Source organism: Ursus arctos, unplaced genomic scaffold (assembly GCF_023065955.2).
Source record: "Ursus arctos isolate Adak ecotype North America unplaced genomic scaffold, UrsArc2.0 scaffold_17, whole genome shotgun sequence".
Lineage (NCBI taxonomy): Eukaryota > Metazoa > Chordata > Mammalia > Carnivora > Ursidae > Ursus > Ursus arctos.
Window position 1 is genome coordinate 29,286,728 of NW_026622841.1, and position 13,027 is coordinate 29,299,754.

Below are 13,027 nucleotides of genomic sequence, written 5' to 3' on the forward strand. Positions count from 1 at the left end.
TTTAATTCCTGTCTTTGGAGAGGAAGTGTGACATGATAGGTCTCTGATTTCCTAATTGGCAACTCCAGGACTTTGGCCATATCATTTAATATCTCTCTGCTTTGCTCCCCCCCCCCCCTATTATTGTGGGAGCTAATAATGAGTCAGGGCATGTGCAAAAGCCCAACCTATTGCTTCATATTATTAATAGAACCATCAATAGCATGCTTCCATTTCTTCTTTCTCATGCTCAAACTGGTGGGCATCAAGTCTTTTTATTCCTTGAAATGACAGAAATATTTCTCTTCTCTCCATTTTTCTGTTTTGTGACCTCTCATTCAAGTATTTTCCCTTTTTTTTCCCCCATGGAAATTCACTTCAGGGCTACTGTAAAAGCCTTCATCCCCGCCCCCCCCCCCCCCCCCGCCTTTAACCTCTCTCCCCCCTTACTCCTGTTGCCAGATCAATCCTACTGAAATAGGGCTGCAGGTTACTTTCCTCCTTAAAAAAAAAAAAAAAAAAAAAAAAAAAAAAAAAAAAAAATTCTCTTGAGTTCTGTTTTCCTATCACATCAAATCTGAAACCTGGTTGTCAGGGCTTTCCAGAATGTGACTTCACTCAACAATAGGAACATGCCAGCCCTTTACATATGCCATACTCCTGTCTTTTTCAGTAATAACATTTCCCATATGAAATACATATTTCAGTCCCCTACCACATATCCGTCATTTTCTCCCCAATCCCACACTTCCCACCCTTTGTCTAATCTTGTGTCCCTCACTGGGGTCAGGAAGCTTCAGAAGTGACTTAGTGTCAGAGCAGAATTGCCACTGCCCCTTTCGCTGAAAGACCTGCCCAGGGACTGTCTCTTTGGAGTTCTTCTCACATACACTCTTGGATGTTCTTTTGTGATTCTACCATGCCAACGGGGCTGGCTTCATGGGCTAGGAATTTGTGCAATCACCCAGGGCTCCATGCTGAGAAGGGTCCTGTACTTGCTTGAATGCTCTGCTGCTGCTGTCTTGAAATGCTCAGTTTTTGAACAGGGGTCCCCACATTTTCATTTTGCGCTGAGTCCATGAATTACGTAGCGTGCAGTGCAACCTCAGCATTCATTTTGAGTTGTATTGAGGTAAGAGCCTCACGTGTAGGAGTGATCTTTATTATAGCCAGATTTTAGGCACTATGAATCCACCAGTGTTAAATGACACATCTAGGCATTAAATCTGGGACTTCCACTTTTTTCCAGCATGAAAATCAAAATATTTTTAACTATCATTCACAATCTTAACATGTAGTATTTTTTACAAAGCAGCTTTTCTGTTACCCTGCTTGAGTGTTGCAGCAGTATCAGTGAGTAAATCTACAAAATGTTTGGTGAGATTTAAGTTGAAAAAACACAATTTGAGACTTAGTCTTAGAAAACCTGCTACTGCAGATCCTGTTGACATTGAGGGCACTGTGCCCTATTTGAAACCTCATAAGAGAAAATGCATTCACCTCTAAGTGCTCAGGGAGAGACTCATGTCACCTGACACATCAGTATGTTTTTTTATTGACCACAAGAGTGATGGAATTGATCATGTTCCCAGTGTAGCTTTGATTTTCTACAAGTTGAGTCAAATTTGCAGATCAAACCACTTTATCTTCGTTTCAATGTTCTAATTTCTATTTGTTCTTTTCCACATTTACTCATATTTTTGTTTCATTATATGTATTAAGCCATCTCAAATCTGACATGTCTGTCACATAAGTGCTCAATAAATATTTGATGAATGAGTTAGGCAGTATTCCATGATTTAATGCACTCCAGAAAATACAGAAATGTCAAATATTGAAAGACAATGATAGACAAATGGATAATGGACATGGTTATGTTCTCTGAAAATTACAAAATAGTATAAATTCATTAATTATATTTGGCCTTTTAGATACCATCTTTGACCATTCATTACTAGCATTTCTAACAGTTCTTTGTTCATTTCCATTTTAATTGAACACTCTCAACGACCTTAAGGCTTCAGTTTGAGGCTGGAGAACCACCACCACTATTGATTTCAATCTTGGTACTTTGCATCAATTACAGCAAATTTATGATACCTACACTTTTGTCACTTTGATAATATTTTCATTCTTGTTTTTATTCCTTCTTTAAAAACATGCAAACAAAAGCAACAACAGCCATTTTGCTCCTCTGACAGCCTCCCTTCAAAAACTGAATTGTGGACTGGTATGCAGGCCCCTGATGTTTAAGTGCCATGCAAATACTGAATTTGGGTCATGAAAGGTTATTTAAGGGTAACAATACATAATCTTTGAAAGTAAGATTGCATGAAAGTTGAGGACCCCTTTGCAGTTGACAAATTTAAGAAAAAATAACACATTTTGTCTACCACGTCCTCTTTGCTCTCCTCCTGCAGACTGCTCTTGGCATTTTCTAAATCCCCATGGTTCATGTAGCACTTCATTGCTCTTCATTTGTTTCCTCCTGGCCTATTTATGTTTGGCCAACCAGGAAAGAGCTAGACTTTTTTGGTAGTTAATGTATCTGACCACTTGGCATAGTTCAGCTGCATGAGTGACTTATTTTCTCATTTACTTTTTGTGTACTAGGAACCTAAGTTTGGTATGGGGATGTGGCTATGATGAGTATGGCAACCACAGACAATGGTATATGTGTGTGTTGTGCTGGAAAGCATTTGGGGATTGGCCTGACCATAGCGCTAGTGCATGTTGTAAACAGTGTGGCACTCCTATATTGTAGTAGCACTCGTTAAATAAAATGGGGAGCTGGTCCAGTCCCTATACTTCTGAAAGCCTGCTTAAAATACTCTGATAATCCAGAAACTGGGATATGAGATTAATCAGAGTACTTTGTGTTCAGAATTAAGAGTATTCTCACCCTATTTTAATGCAAGGAAACCTATCAAAGGGAACTGATGAAGCTACACTGTTGTACTTGGAATAGCTTGGAAAATCTTAGAGAAAGGGGCACCTGAATGGCTCCGTCGGTTAAACGTCTGACTCTTGATTGCGGCTCAGGTCATGATCTCAGGGCCTCGAGATTGAGCCCTGCCTCAGGCTCTGTGCTGGGCATCAAGCCTGCTTGGAGTTCTCTCCCTTCCCCTCACCCCATGGCCCCACAGACCCTCCCTCCCTCTCTTTAAAAAAAATAATAATAATATTAGAAATGGACGTTTGTAACATTTTACACAGTAGGCCTCTTTCATTGATATTTTTCTACTTATGGATAGCAAATGGAATCTAGTCACGTTCCTGAATAATTAACCAACAAGTTTCATTTATAGCAAGAAGCAAATGAAGAAGATATTAACATTCAGGATACGCAGAACATAAAGCACAGAGATCTTTAATTCATGGGTGAATAAAGACGGAAGCAACATGTTGAACATAACATTTTTCTTATAAAGTGATTTCAGTATCATATATTATTAAGTTGATAATAGCTGCAGAGATTCTGCTCAACTTTATGTGCCACACCAGTTTCCAGTACATCTTTTAAGAAAAACCCATAGATGGTATGAAAAGAGTTAGTATAGATAAGGTCAGCTAAGAGGAAGTATCCTCCCCTTTCATTGGGATAGCTTAATATATCTGTTTTATTGGTGGAAAAGAGTTTCCTATTTGGAGGGAAAAAAAAAACCCAAAACCTTAATTTTCTGATTAAGGATATTTGAGAAGTATGTCTACATTTATATTTAATGCAGCTCAAAGAGGATTTTATGCCTGTACTCCCAGTGAAAGTTTCTATCCTGCAGGATTTGTACCAGAGATGATAATAGGCTTAATTTGTATTGTATTTTAAAAATTGATCAAAGCATTTTTACATCTGTTCTTTCATTTCATCCTTTCTACAGCCCTGTAAGACGAGTTAAATGTGTGTCCTAATCCCTTTTGACAAAGGATATTGAGGTGCTGAAGGGTTAGGTGATTTGTTAGAGGACGTATTCTGAGTAACAGACCTAGAAGTCATGTACTATGCTTCCCAGGTTCTGCGCTCTGATCGTAAAGACCACTTTTGAACACAAACACAGTTATATACCCCTGCATCTAGGTGCAAAGCAAAATCAAACAAGGAACTCTTTAAAATACTAATGCTAGAACCTCATCCCTGGAGACTTCAATTCAGAGCAAATGGGAGGACTGGTGGATCTATTAATATCACGTATATGTGACTTGGAGTCTAGTTAACCAGCACAATATTCGCTCATTCATTCATCCGATATTCTCTGTGAATTTTACTTTCCTGTACTTTGCCTGCCTGCCTAATAGGTGTTGGACTTCTTCATATTTATTGGTCTTTTCTGTATGATGTAGTTATTGTTAATGTACTCAAATGTATTGTGTTTTTTTTTTTATGTCTCACATAGAAAGAACCTTCTCCAGTTAGAATTTTTTTTCAATCCCCACATCAAAGAATAAAAAACATTTCATTTTCTAAAATCCTGTCTAGGAGAGAATTTGTAAATGTATAAGAAACATAGGAGACGCTCAGTATGACTCGCATGTAACTACAGATGAAAGAAACAAGGTTCTATTTTTTACCCTAAAATTTATAAAAGGTAGAAAAATTTGGTAAGTGGCATGGGTGAGAATGAGGAGAAACAGGTACATTTTTATAATGTTGGGGTTATTGGTACGGTATCTTTGGTGAGACTGGCACTATTTCCCAAAAGTAAAAATCTGTGTTCTCCCTCATCTAGCAGTGCTACTTCTCACAGTTACATCTGTGCAACGTGGATGTTTGGGAATCTGTATTGCAGTATAGTTGATAATAGGAAAAGGAAGACCTCTAAAGATCTGTTCATAGGCAACTAGTTACATAAATTATGGTACGTGTATTAAAGGAATTATGATGCATTCATGGCAACTAATACTTATTTGTGCTTATATGGAATGGTCTCCAAGGTATATTAGGGATGTTAAATCTTAAGGTGAAAAGTAAACATTGTATACATTATGTGCCCATTTGAGTATAAAAACTATGTAAAGGTGGAATGTAGATGTCTTTGCTTGTGTGTACATAGACGATTTCTGTAAGGGTAAATTATTAACTGTCCTGCATTTGGAAAAGAAAACTAGGGTTGGAGATAGAAAAATTAATTTTATATACTTCTGTACCTCTTGAATATTTTGCAACGTGTATATTATTTTTCAATGGGCAATTAAAAATAAAGAATTTTAACTCTTAAGGTAGTAATTAGCAAATACAGTGAACTATAAATTGTAAAATAAATTTTTTCCAGGTTACTTTGCACTTTTACAGTGCACTTTTATTATATACACTGATGTAAAAAATCCATTTATATTTTCCTAAATATCACATATTTCTACAGTGGTTTTACCATTTCTATTTGAAAAACGTTTAATTTTAAGTCGGGGAAACCTCATTTAGCAATTTCAGTCCATACTGCTCTAGTCAGTCCACATCAGCTATGGGATTCTGACTGAGGCAAAGGGTTTTCAGAATTAGAGAATGCCAGAACTGGGAGGGGTGTCAGAAATTTTATAAGCCAACTTTGTCTTAGAGATGAAGAAACTGAGGCCCAGTAGAATTTCTTTCTCCCATGTTAGCACATGACACTTACATGGTGAAATTTAGGATTGAGGTAAAGTAAACTTTAGTACTAAGTAAGTTGAGATAGTGCAAATCAGAGAAGATAAATTATTTAAACCAACTTGACATTAGCTGTTCATCCTTGGACAAGTCTTTCTCTCTCTCTCTCTCCTTTTCTCCCCCTTTCTGGGCTCAAGTTCGTAAAACTTTAAAATGATTGGTTGAACCCAGTGATACTGTTTGCACCCATTCCGTGTTGACTGAAAATGTTTTCAAAGATTCACCCACTAACTCCATACCCTATTAACTTTATTACTCTCTACACTTGTAAGACCCTCAGTTTTCCACAATTTCTGGATCTACGTAAACGCTTCCACCCCTCAAAAATCAAGCTATGTTAAATCAAATTGACATTTTTTCAACAATTACTCTGAAGACCGCATTTTAGTAATTCTTATAAATAGCTTGCTGGGTGAAGAATTCACATCTCAAGATCTTCAAATACAGCTTAAGCTCGTGTGAAGCTTGCTTTCTTCGATGATTTATTTCCAAGTCACAATACGTTCTTGCGTTCTTTTATCATTTCACATGGCTTGTTCCACAGCTCCAGAGTCTAAGTTTTATATTTCCCCTGGCTTGTATCTAACCAGCCCTTGTGATTTTAACAATGGATTCAGCAAAGTAACAGTGAAGGAAAACAGATACTTCAGACTAAAAGGAATGGTTCAGATAGCTGCTCAGACCAAATACTGAATTTTGAGTTGCCAGGAAATTGTAGTTCAGGTGGGCTGCAACATGCAAAGCTGAGACAGCAGTGTCTCCAAGACTGGGACATCGGTACCTTTGGAAGGTGATCCTGTCCTCCTCCTCCAAGAGAGAAGAGGATGTAAGAGTGAGCAGAACGTGGAAAGTGCCGCATGACTCAGCCGTCAAGCTCCCTCTTCTTACACCGCTCTGGGAGACAAATCTAAGAAAACCCAAGCACATAACTGGGTCTGGGATTATCTATGCTAATAACTTCCTTTGTTCACAGGGATAATCAAGGTTAAACTTGTGTTTCTTTTCATCTTTTTGAGGAGAAAATTAGTTCCTCTAGGTTTTAGAGTATACAAATTTAGATTCCCTTTCCTAAAACTAGACCATTAAGTAGAAAGCTATTAAAAGGATATATATAATCCCTAAGAATTCATTAGTTAACCTGCTATTTAACATATCTCCCCCAAGATCTCTTGAATCAAATTTTCTATGCTTAAAGATCAACACTCGGAACACTTTAAAGCATTCAGATTTCATAATGGTACAGTTATATCGCCTACTGCTTTTCTATATGCAACGCCCAGAAATAAACTTTTACAAAATTTCTACCCAAACTACTTCATCTCATAATTTATCTACTTTTGACATTTTATTTACATGTTGGCTTCACTGTTTTAAACTACGTAACAATGTCACTCTTTTCCTGCAGGCAGAGTTCACAGCCATGCGGGAGCAGTACATGCGAGGTGGGGAGGGATTCATCATCTGCTACTCTGTCACCGACCGCCAATCATTCCAGGAAGCTGCCAAGTTTAAAGAGCTCATTTTTCAAGTCCGCCACACCTATGAAATTCCCCTGGTGCTGGTGGGCAACAAAATTGACCTAGAACAGTTCCGCCAGGTGAGTGCCACATTTTTTTATTTGTTTGTTCTTAACTCCAAGGGTACAGAGTACTTGGTAAAGTATGGCTTCTTTCCAAGGTTCATACTGAGAATTATGAGAAGGAAATGATGCGTGTGATTTTCCTGAGAAATCTTTGAAATCCTATGGTAGATTGTATCAGCTGCCACAATATACCCCATTCCACGTGCTACTTTGCAGTGTCCTTACCACTCCGACCAGAGGCATAACCTGTTTCTCCCATCTCCTTGGATCGGGGCTGGCCCTATGTTTGGTTTGGGGCACTAGAGTTTAGTAGAGGTGAAGCTGTGTACTTTCAGAGTTTGAGCCCTAAGAGTTTTGCAGGTTTCTGCATTTAACACTTAAAATGCTTGCTTTTGGGATCCAGCTACAATGTAAAGACCAAACTAACCATTAGAATTCACAGGACCCCTCCCACCCTCCAGAATCAGAACAAGTCAGGTTGAATAAGAAATGCCTTCCATATACCATCAATCTGCTTCAAGCTGCGTCTGCTGTATCATTTGTGATCCTCAGTTCATTTCTCCAAACCAACAAAATTGATAAAGCAGAAAACATGGCTAGTTTCTGATAATGTGGGAACCAAGGATTGTGATCCATTACCAGATTTCATGTAGTTCCTTTATTCTCTGATCAGACACTATCAGGGCCTGATGGGCAAGCTGTGATGGCCTCATCTCTACAGGGTAATAATACTTGTCCTTTGTCCTCCTCGTGCTCCTTAGTACTCCTGAAGAGATTAAACGACCAAAACCCAGTTCAGGGACCAGGCGAATCATCTCACAATTCTATTGCCATGACTTACTTTGTACAAAGTTAAAGTACTAAGAAGTTGCATGCAAATCAAACTTTTATAAATCAATTCTCTAAATCGAATGGTTTAGTTCTAATTTTAGATGCTTTCTCTTTATTTGCATTGACCTTAAATTTGAGCTGGATTTTAATAGTTTGTATGTTTCCAGCTAATGATTTTTAGACTTAAAGTAGCCTGATAATAAATCCTTTTGCTAAGGTTAAGGATCTTCACTAAAACTGTTCTCTCCTATTTTAAGTGTTTCATATATTTGGATTTTTGCATCTAATGCATCTTAAGTTTTCTTAAAGTGAAAATATCATATAGATTCAATGCTTATAAATCTATACTTAATACAGAAACAGGTCTATGATTTAGTGCAATAAATTTTTGTAGTGGCATTTTTTTCTATATTTTACTTGAAAATCTAAGCCTCTTAAAGTGGCAGCTGGCTATTTTTTAGGAGCTATAATGTTTGTCTCCTCTGCACTTGTTCTCCTGCCTTTGTTACTTCTCTTTCTTCAAAGCAAATGGTTTGATATGGTTAGTATGATATGGTTACATGGCTTTGAGATAGGAATTCAAGTGTATCTCACCAGCTAAATACGAATCTATTTTGCAGTACTTGACAAAAAGGAAGAAGAGAAGTATAGGTTTAGCAGTGAACCTTTCAGATACTCCTCTGAAGAGTGGGAATGTTCTACTTTTTTTTTTTTTTTTAAGGACTTCCGGGAAGTGCCATGAGGGAGCACCCGGAGACAGAAGTATGCCATCAGCAATAACATGACCACCTTTATTGCACTTCTCAGAATTCCTAGAGAACATAAACCTTTAACTGAATGCCAGTCAAGAGCTACAAGTGGCTCTTGTAAGCTAGTGGTTGTGAGAATGTGAGGGAACCTTCTTCAGGCAAAAGTTAATCAGATTGTCTCTAGAATGATTGCTCCCATGATTCCAACACTGGCTAGCATGTGCCTTCCCCTCACCATCCTGGCTCTGCTTCTGCTTCCCTCGGCTCACAAGGTATTCAACGGGACCCCTGTCTTAGTCTGGGTAATTGCAGATTAGCAGTGATGAGACTCGAGCAGCACATATATCACTGAAACAAATATGAAAAATGACAGTAAGCTGAGTAATTTAGCAGATTTGACAGACTTTTCCTTTCAGATAAAAGCAAGTAAACAAGATAGTCACCGAAAGTGCAAAACCCATGAAAACTCAAATTATAATCTTTTTAAAATGGCTCATGTACCCACGTCTCCAATAATGAAGTGTTGAGATGCAAATTTGTCTTCTGGCTGTGGTGTTTGTGATGGGAATAATTGTTCCTATAATTGTAGAGTGGTTGTTCCTTTTCAAAATGCTTTCCGTTCACACTTTATTTTAACCCCATAACTGCCCTGTGTAGTTGTAAGGCAAGCAGTTGATGGATGAGGATATTTGAGAAGTAAATATACTGATAGAAACTGATTTTAATAAAAACATGCTGTTAGTGATAAATTTAAGACTAAAACCCTGATCATGTGTACTCTTATGTTCTTCAAAGGTTAGGTCTTCATTTCAGAGTTTTTTTTTTTTTTTCTCCATGTAAAAATGAAAAGATGCCGACACCTGCATCATCTCCAGCTCAAAGGAGTTTTATGAAGAGTCCTAGAGTAATAACGTTAAACTCTGGAAGTTTCTGAAAGAAATCATGCTGGTGCTTATGTTCAGTGCTAGGAGGCAGAGAAGTAGGGTTTTAACTTGGTAGCTCTTCCTCCTCCTCATAGAAAGTGGTTGAAGGGAAAGTGCTGATGGTGACAGCTGTTTCTTGTCATGCTTGTTTGGTAGAGTGGGTGGCTGCATTCTGAATCCATTTTGGTGAATCCTAAATCCATTTATACCAAGAAAAAGAAACAAGTTTTAGTGCTTGATGTCCTTCATCATTAATGACATCTTTAAGCAAAAATATTGAAGGGCTCTGTTTAAAGTTGAGTATTTTCTCTGAGAATAATACTCATTTTTGATACTGATGATGCATTTAGTATTGCAAGTCTCCATACCAGGCACTGAGCACACGTAATTTTATTTCATCTTCACCACAAGGCCACGAAGTACACTCCTTTATGATCCTATTTAGCTATGAGTCATCTGAAGCTTTAAAGATTCAGCGACTTGCTCAAGGTCACATAGCTAATTAGGGCTATGAGAACATGTCCAGCGTTTCTGATTTGAAAGCTCACTTTTGGCCTCTAAACCATTGTTGTTGTTCTTGAATTTTTTTTTTTTTTTACATCAGCTTCAGGATCTTAGCATGCTCCTCAGAGGAGAGAACATAAGCAATTGCATTGTATTGGAGCAGGAAGGAACAGAATGCTAGCTCTTTGGAGGTGGAATGAGGAGCTCCAGGTGCTGAACAAGCCAGTAATAGCCAGAACTTGGGAAGAATGTGAGAAAAAGAAAGGACAAGGAAATGATACTCAAAACTACTGAAAAGCACTGTTTTCTGATCAGTAGCACAATTTTGTCCAGAGTCCATCCAGACTATGATACAGCCCTTTTTAGATTCCCAGACTACATTAGGTCCCTGAGCTTGCATGGTCTTTGTCCCTACTGTGCCTCCTGCTGTCACACTGGGGAGTCAAAGGCAATAATTTCTGCTTTTTTGTTTTTGTAAGACCCTGACCACCTGTGCAAAGTAAAAATGGTGCTACAAATGGAGTGAGTTCCAAGGATCTGGGAGCTGGTTTAGAAAAGTTTTATATCAGTCGCAGACCACAAACTGTTCTATCCTGAAGATAGACCCTGACAACCCTTTCAGCGCTGACAATCTAATTGCAGCTTAATACTCAGTTTGAAGCCTTGAAACTCTGCTTTCCACAGTCTGACTAACTCTCTGAATGCAGATCTGGGATTATGAAATACTCCTTATTTCTTCTTCAGTGATCTATCTATCTAATGAAAACGGTTCAATTCTTTCACTGAGAGGGGGCCTATAAAAGCTGCAGAGATCGGAAATTGCTGTGTTAAGAAAAATAACATCTATTTAGAGTTCTGCCAAGCATCTGCTTATCTTCAGAGCGGTGGTGGCTTTGCAGCACAGTAAAGGAATGAGTAATCCAGTCTCTGTTCTCAGGGACTTTCTCGTCTCAGAAAGGATCTATGCATTTGATACAGAACATTATATTAAACAACGGAACTAAATATTGAACAGTATGACACCACGCATATGTGCAATTGTTGCTGAAAACCAGTAGAGACAGCATTTTGGGGGAAGGGAGATGCGGAATGGAGAAGCATCCCAACCAGGTACGAAGGAGCAGATGAATGGTGACAATTCTTTTGGGAAGGGCCAATAAGAGTAGATAAAGGAGGAAATGAATCGTGGGGCTGTGGGTGTGCACAAGCCATGGAATATTGAGGAGGAGGGGTTGGGAAGACCAGCCTGCCTGGTACATACATATCAAGTAGCCTCAGAATAATTTCAGAGATAGGGCCTGCCTTGAAGACACACTTTGTCACACACAAAGCATAAATATGTACCAGAGTGTCTTGGATATGCTATAATGCAGTAATTGCAAATACCACTTAGATTTTAAAAAGTGGGAAAAAAATAGTAATTCATCTATTATCAGTACATTAGATAATCCCTATCAACACATTTTCCCAATGATGAGGGTTTATATTTTTTATGGGAAGAGAGTTGTAATTTATACAATATTATAGGGATACACATTTAAATTTCACAATTATCTAGCCCTACTTATCTTTTTCCATAACATTGCCTTATTCTATTTCATTTCATTAAAAATGCCAATGCATTAATTCCAATTGAGATAGAAGACAAAGAAAAACAAAGGTTAGAGTTTGATGTAATTTATCTAGTTTGAGTAGGTTTTGAAACTAGAATTTGAACCCAAATCAGTTTTGTGATCCTTATATATCTTTTTTTTCTTTTTGTGAACACCATTTTTTCATTCATTTTATTTAGGAAATACGTAGTGATAACTGAATGGATAATGGGCATTTTTTTAGAATCTGGTTGTTCAGGAATGAAAATGACCAATAAAAACTTTAGAAGAATCTGAAATTATAATAGGGGAGATAATGATCGATTTCAGTGTGTATGTATCAACTGCACACTGTAAAAATGGTGTCAGGAATAAAACTATACACACATAGAATACATCTGTATATACATACATAGGAAGAGAAATAACTTCAAATATTTGAGCAGAGTTGTGGCATGAATACATTTTCGTTATCCATCTAGTTCTTGGAGGGAGGCAAGAACGAAGGTAGGAAGACCAGTCAGGAGATTTAGTCATCAGGATGAAGAATGATGGCAGCTTGGGTGAAAGCAATAGACTATTCATGGATTCCATGCTCGTGCAGCACCCTGACAGGATGACAGGTGACAAAATTACAGTGAGGATAGAGACCTTGCATGTAGGGACAAACTGCTACATTGTTCAGTGGTACCTGAGGTCATTGTTGCATTGTCACACAGGACAGTGAATGCCCATGATGGACTCCTCAAGACAAGGTTAAGGCATTACTTAGCAAGTATTTTTCAGAAAATAACAAAGTATATCATCAAAAGAATCCGATAGTCCTGAGTTTGAATTTTCACTGAGACAATCACTGTGTTCTTGGACAAATCAGTGGCAAATTCAACGAACACCCAAATTCTCCTTCAAAGAAGTACATCCTCCCAGCACAGAGATAAGAGGCATAGTCAGTAGACCACTTCAGGGCTATGCCCAGCTACACAAAGCGTCCTTGTCAGGTCATACTCTTCCCAGGGATACCCATTTCCAGTGAAGTGTGGACATAAATATCTAGCCATTGCAACCCAGTGGGACATCACGACAAGCAAATCTTGTTCCAGATCTGCATGCTGGTTTGGCAAAGACTCTGTTGGGCTTGCATTGTCATTCAGCTTCTCCCTTGACTCAATCCAGTTTCTTACTTCTTCCTTCGCAAGTGTTGATCCCTAACCAATCTCGTGCACTCCAAA

The 13,027-nt window shown here is 38.2% G+C and overlaps 1 protein-coding gene across 1 annotated transcript in view; it reads left to right on the plus strand.

Annotated features, from left to right (window-relative positions):
- Positions 1-13,027, plus strand: part of RIT2 (Ras like without CAAX 2) — a 348,360-nt gene that overhangs the window by 168,257 nt on the left and 167,076 nt on the right. Inside the window, exon 4 of the mRNA XM_057313117.1 lies at positions 7,023-7,214. Coding sequence (XP_057169100.1) covers positions 7,023-7,214 — 192 coding nt within the window. The remainder of the gene's footprint in view (positions 1-7,022; positions 7,215-13,027) is intronic.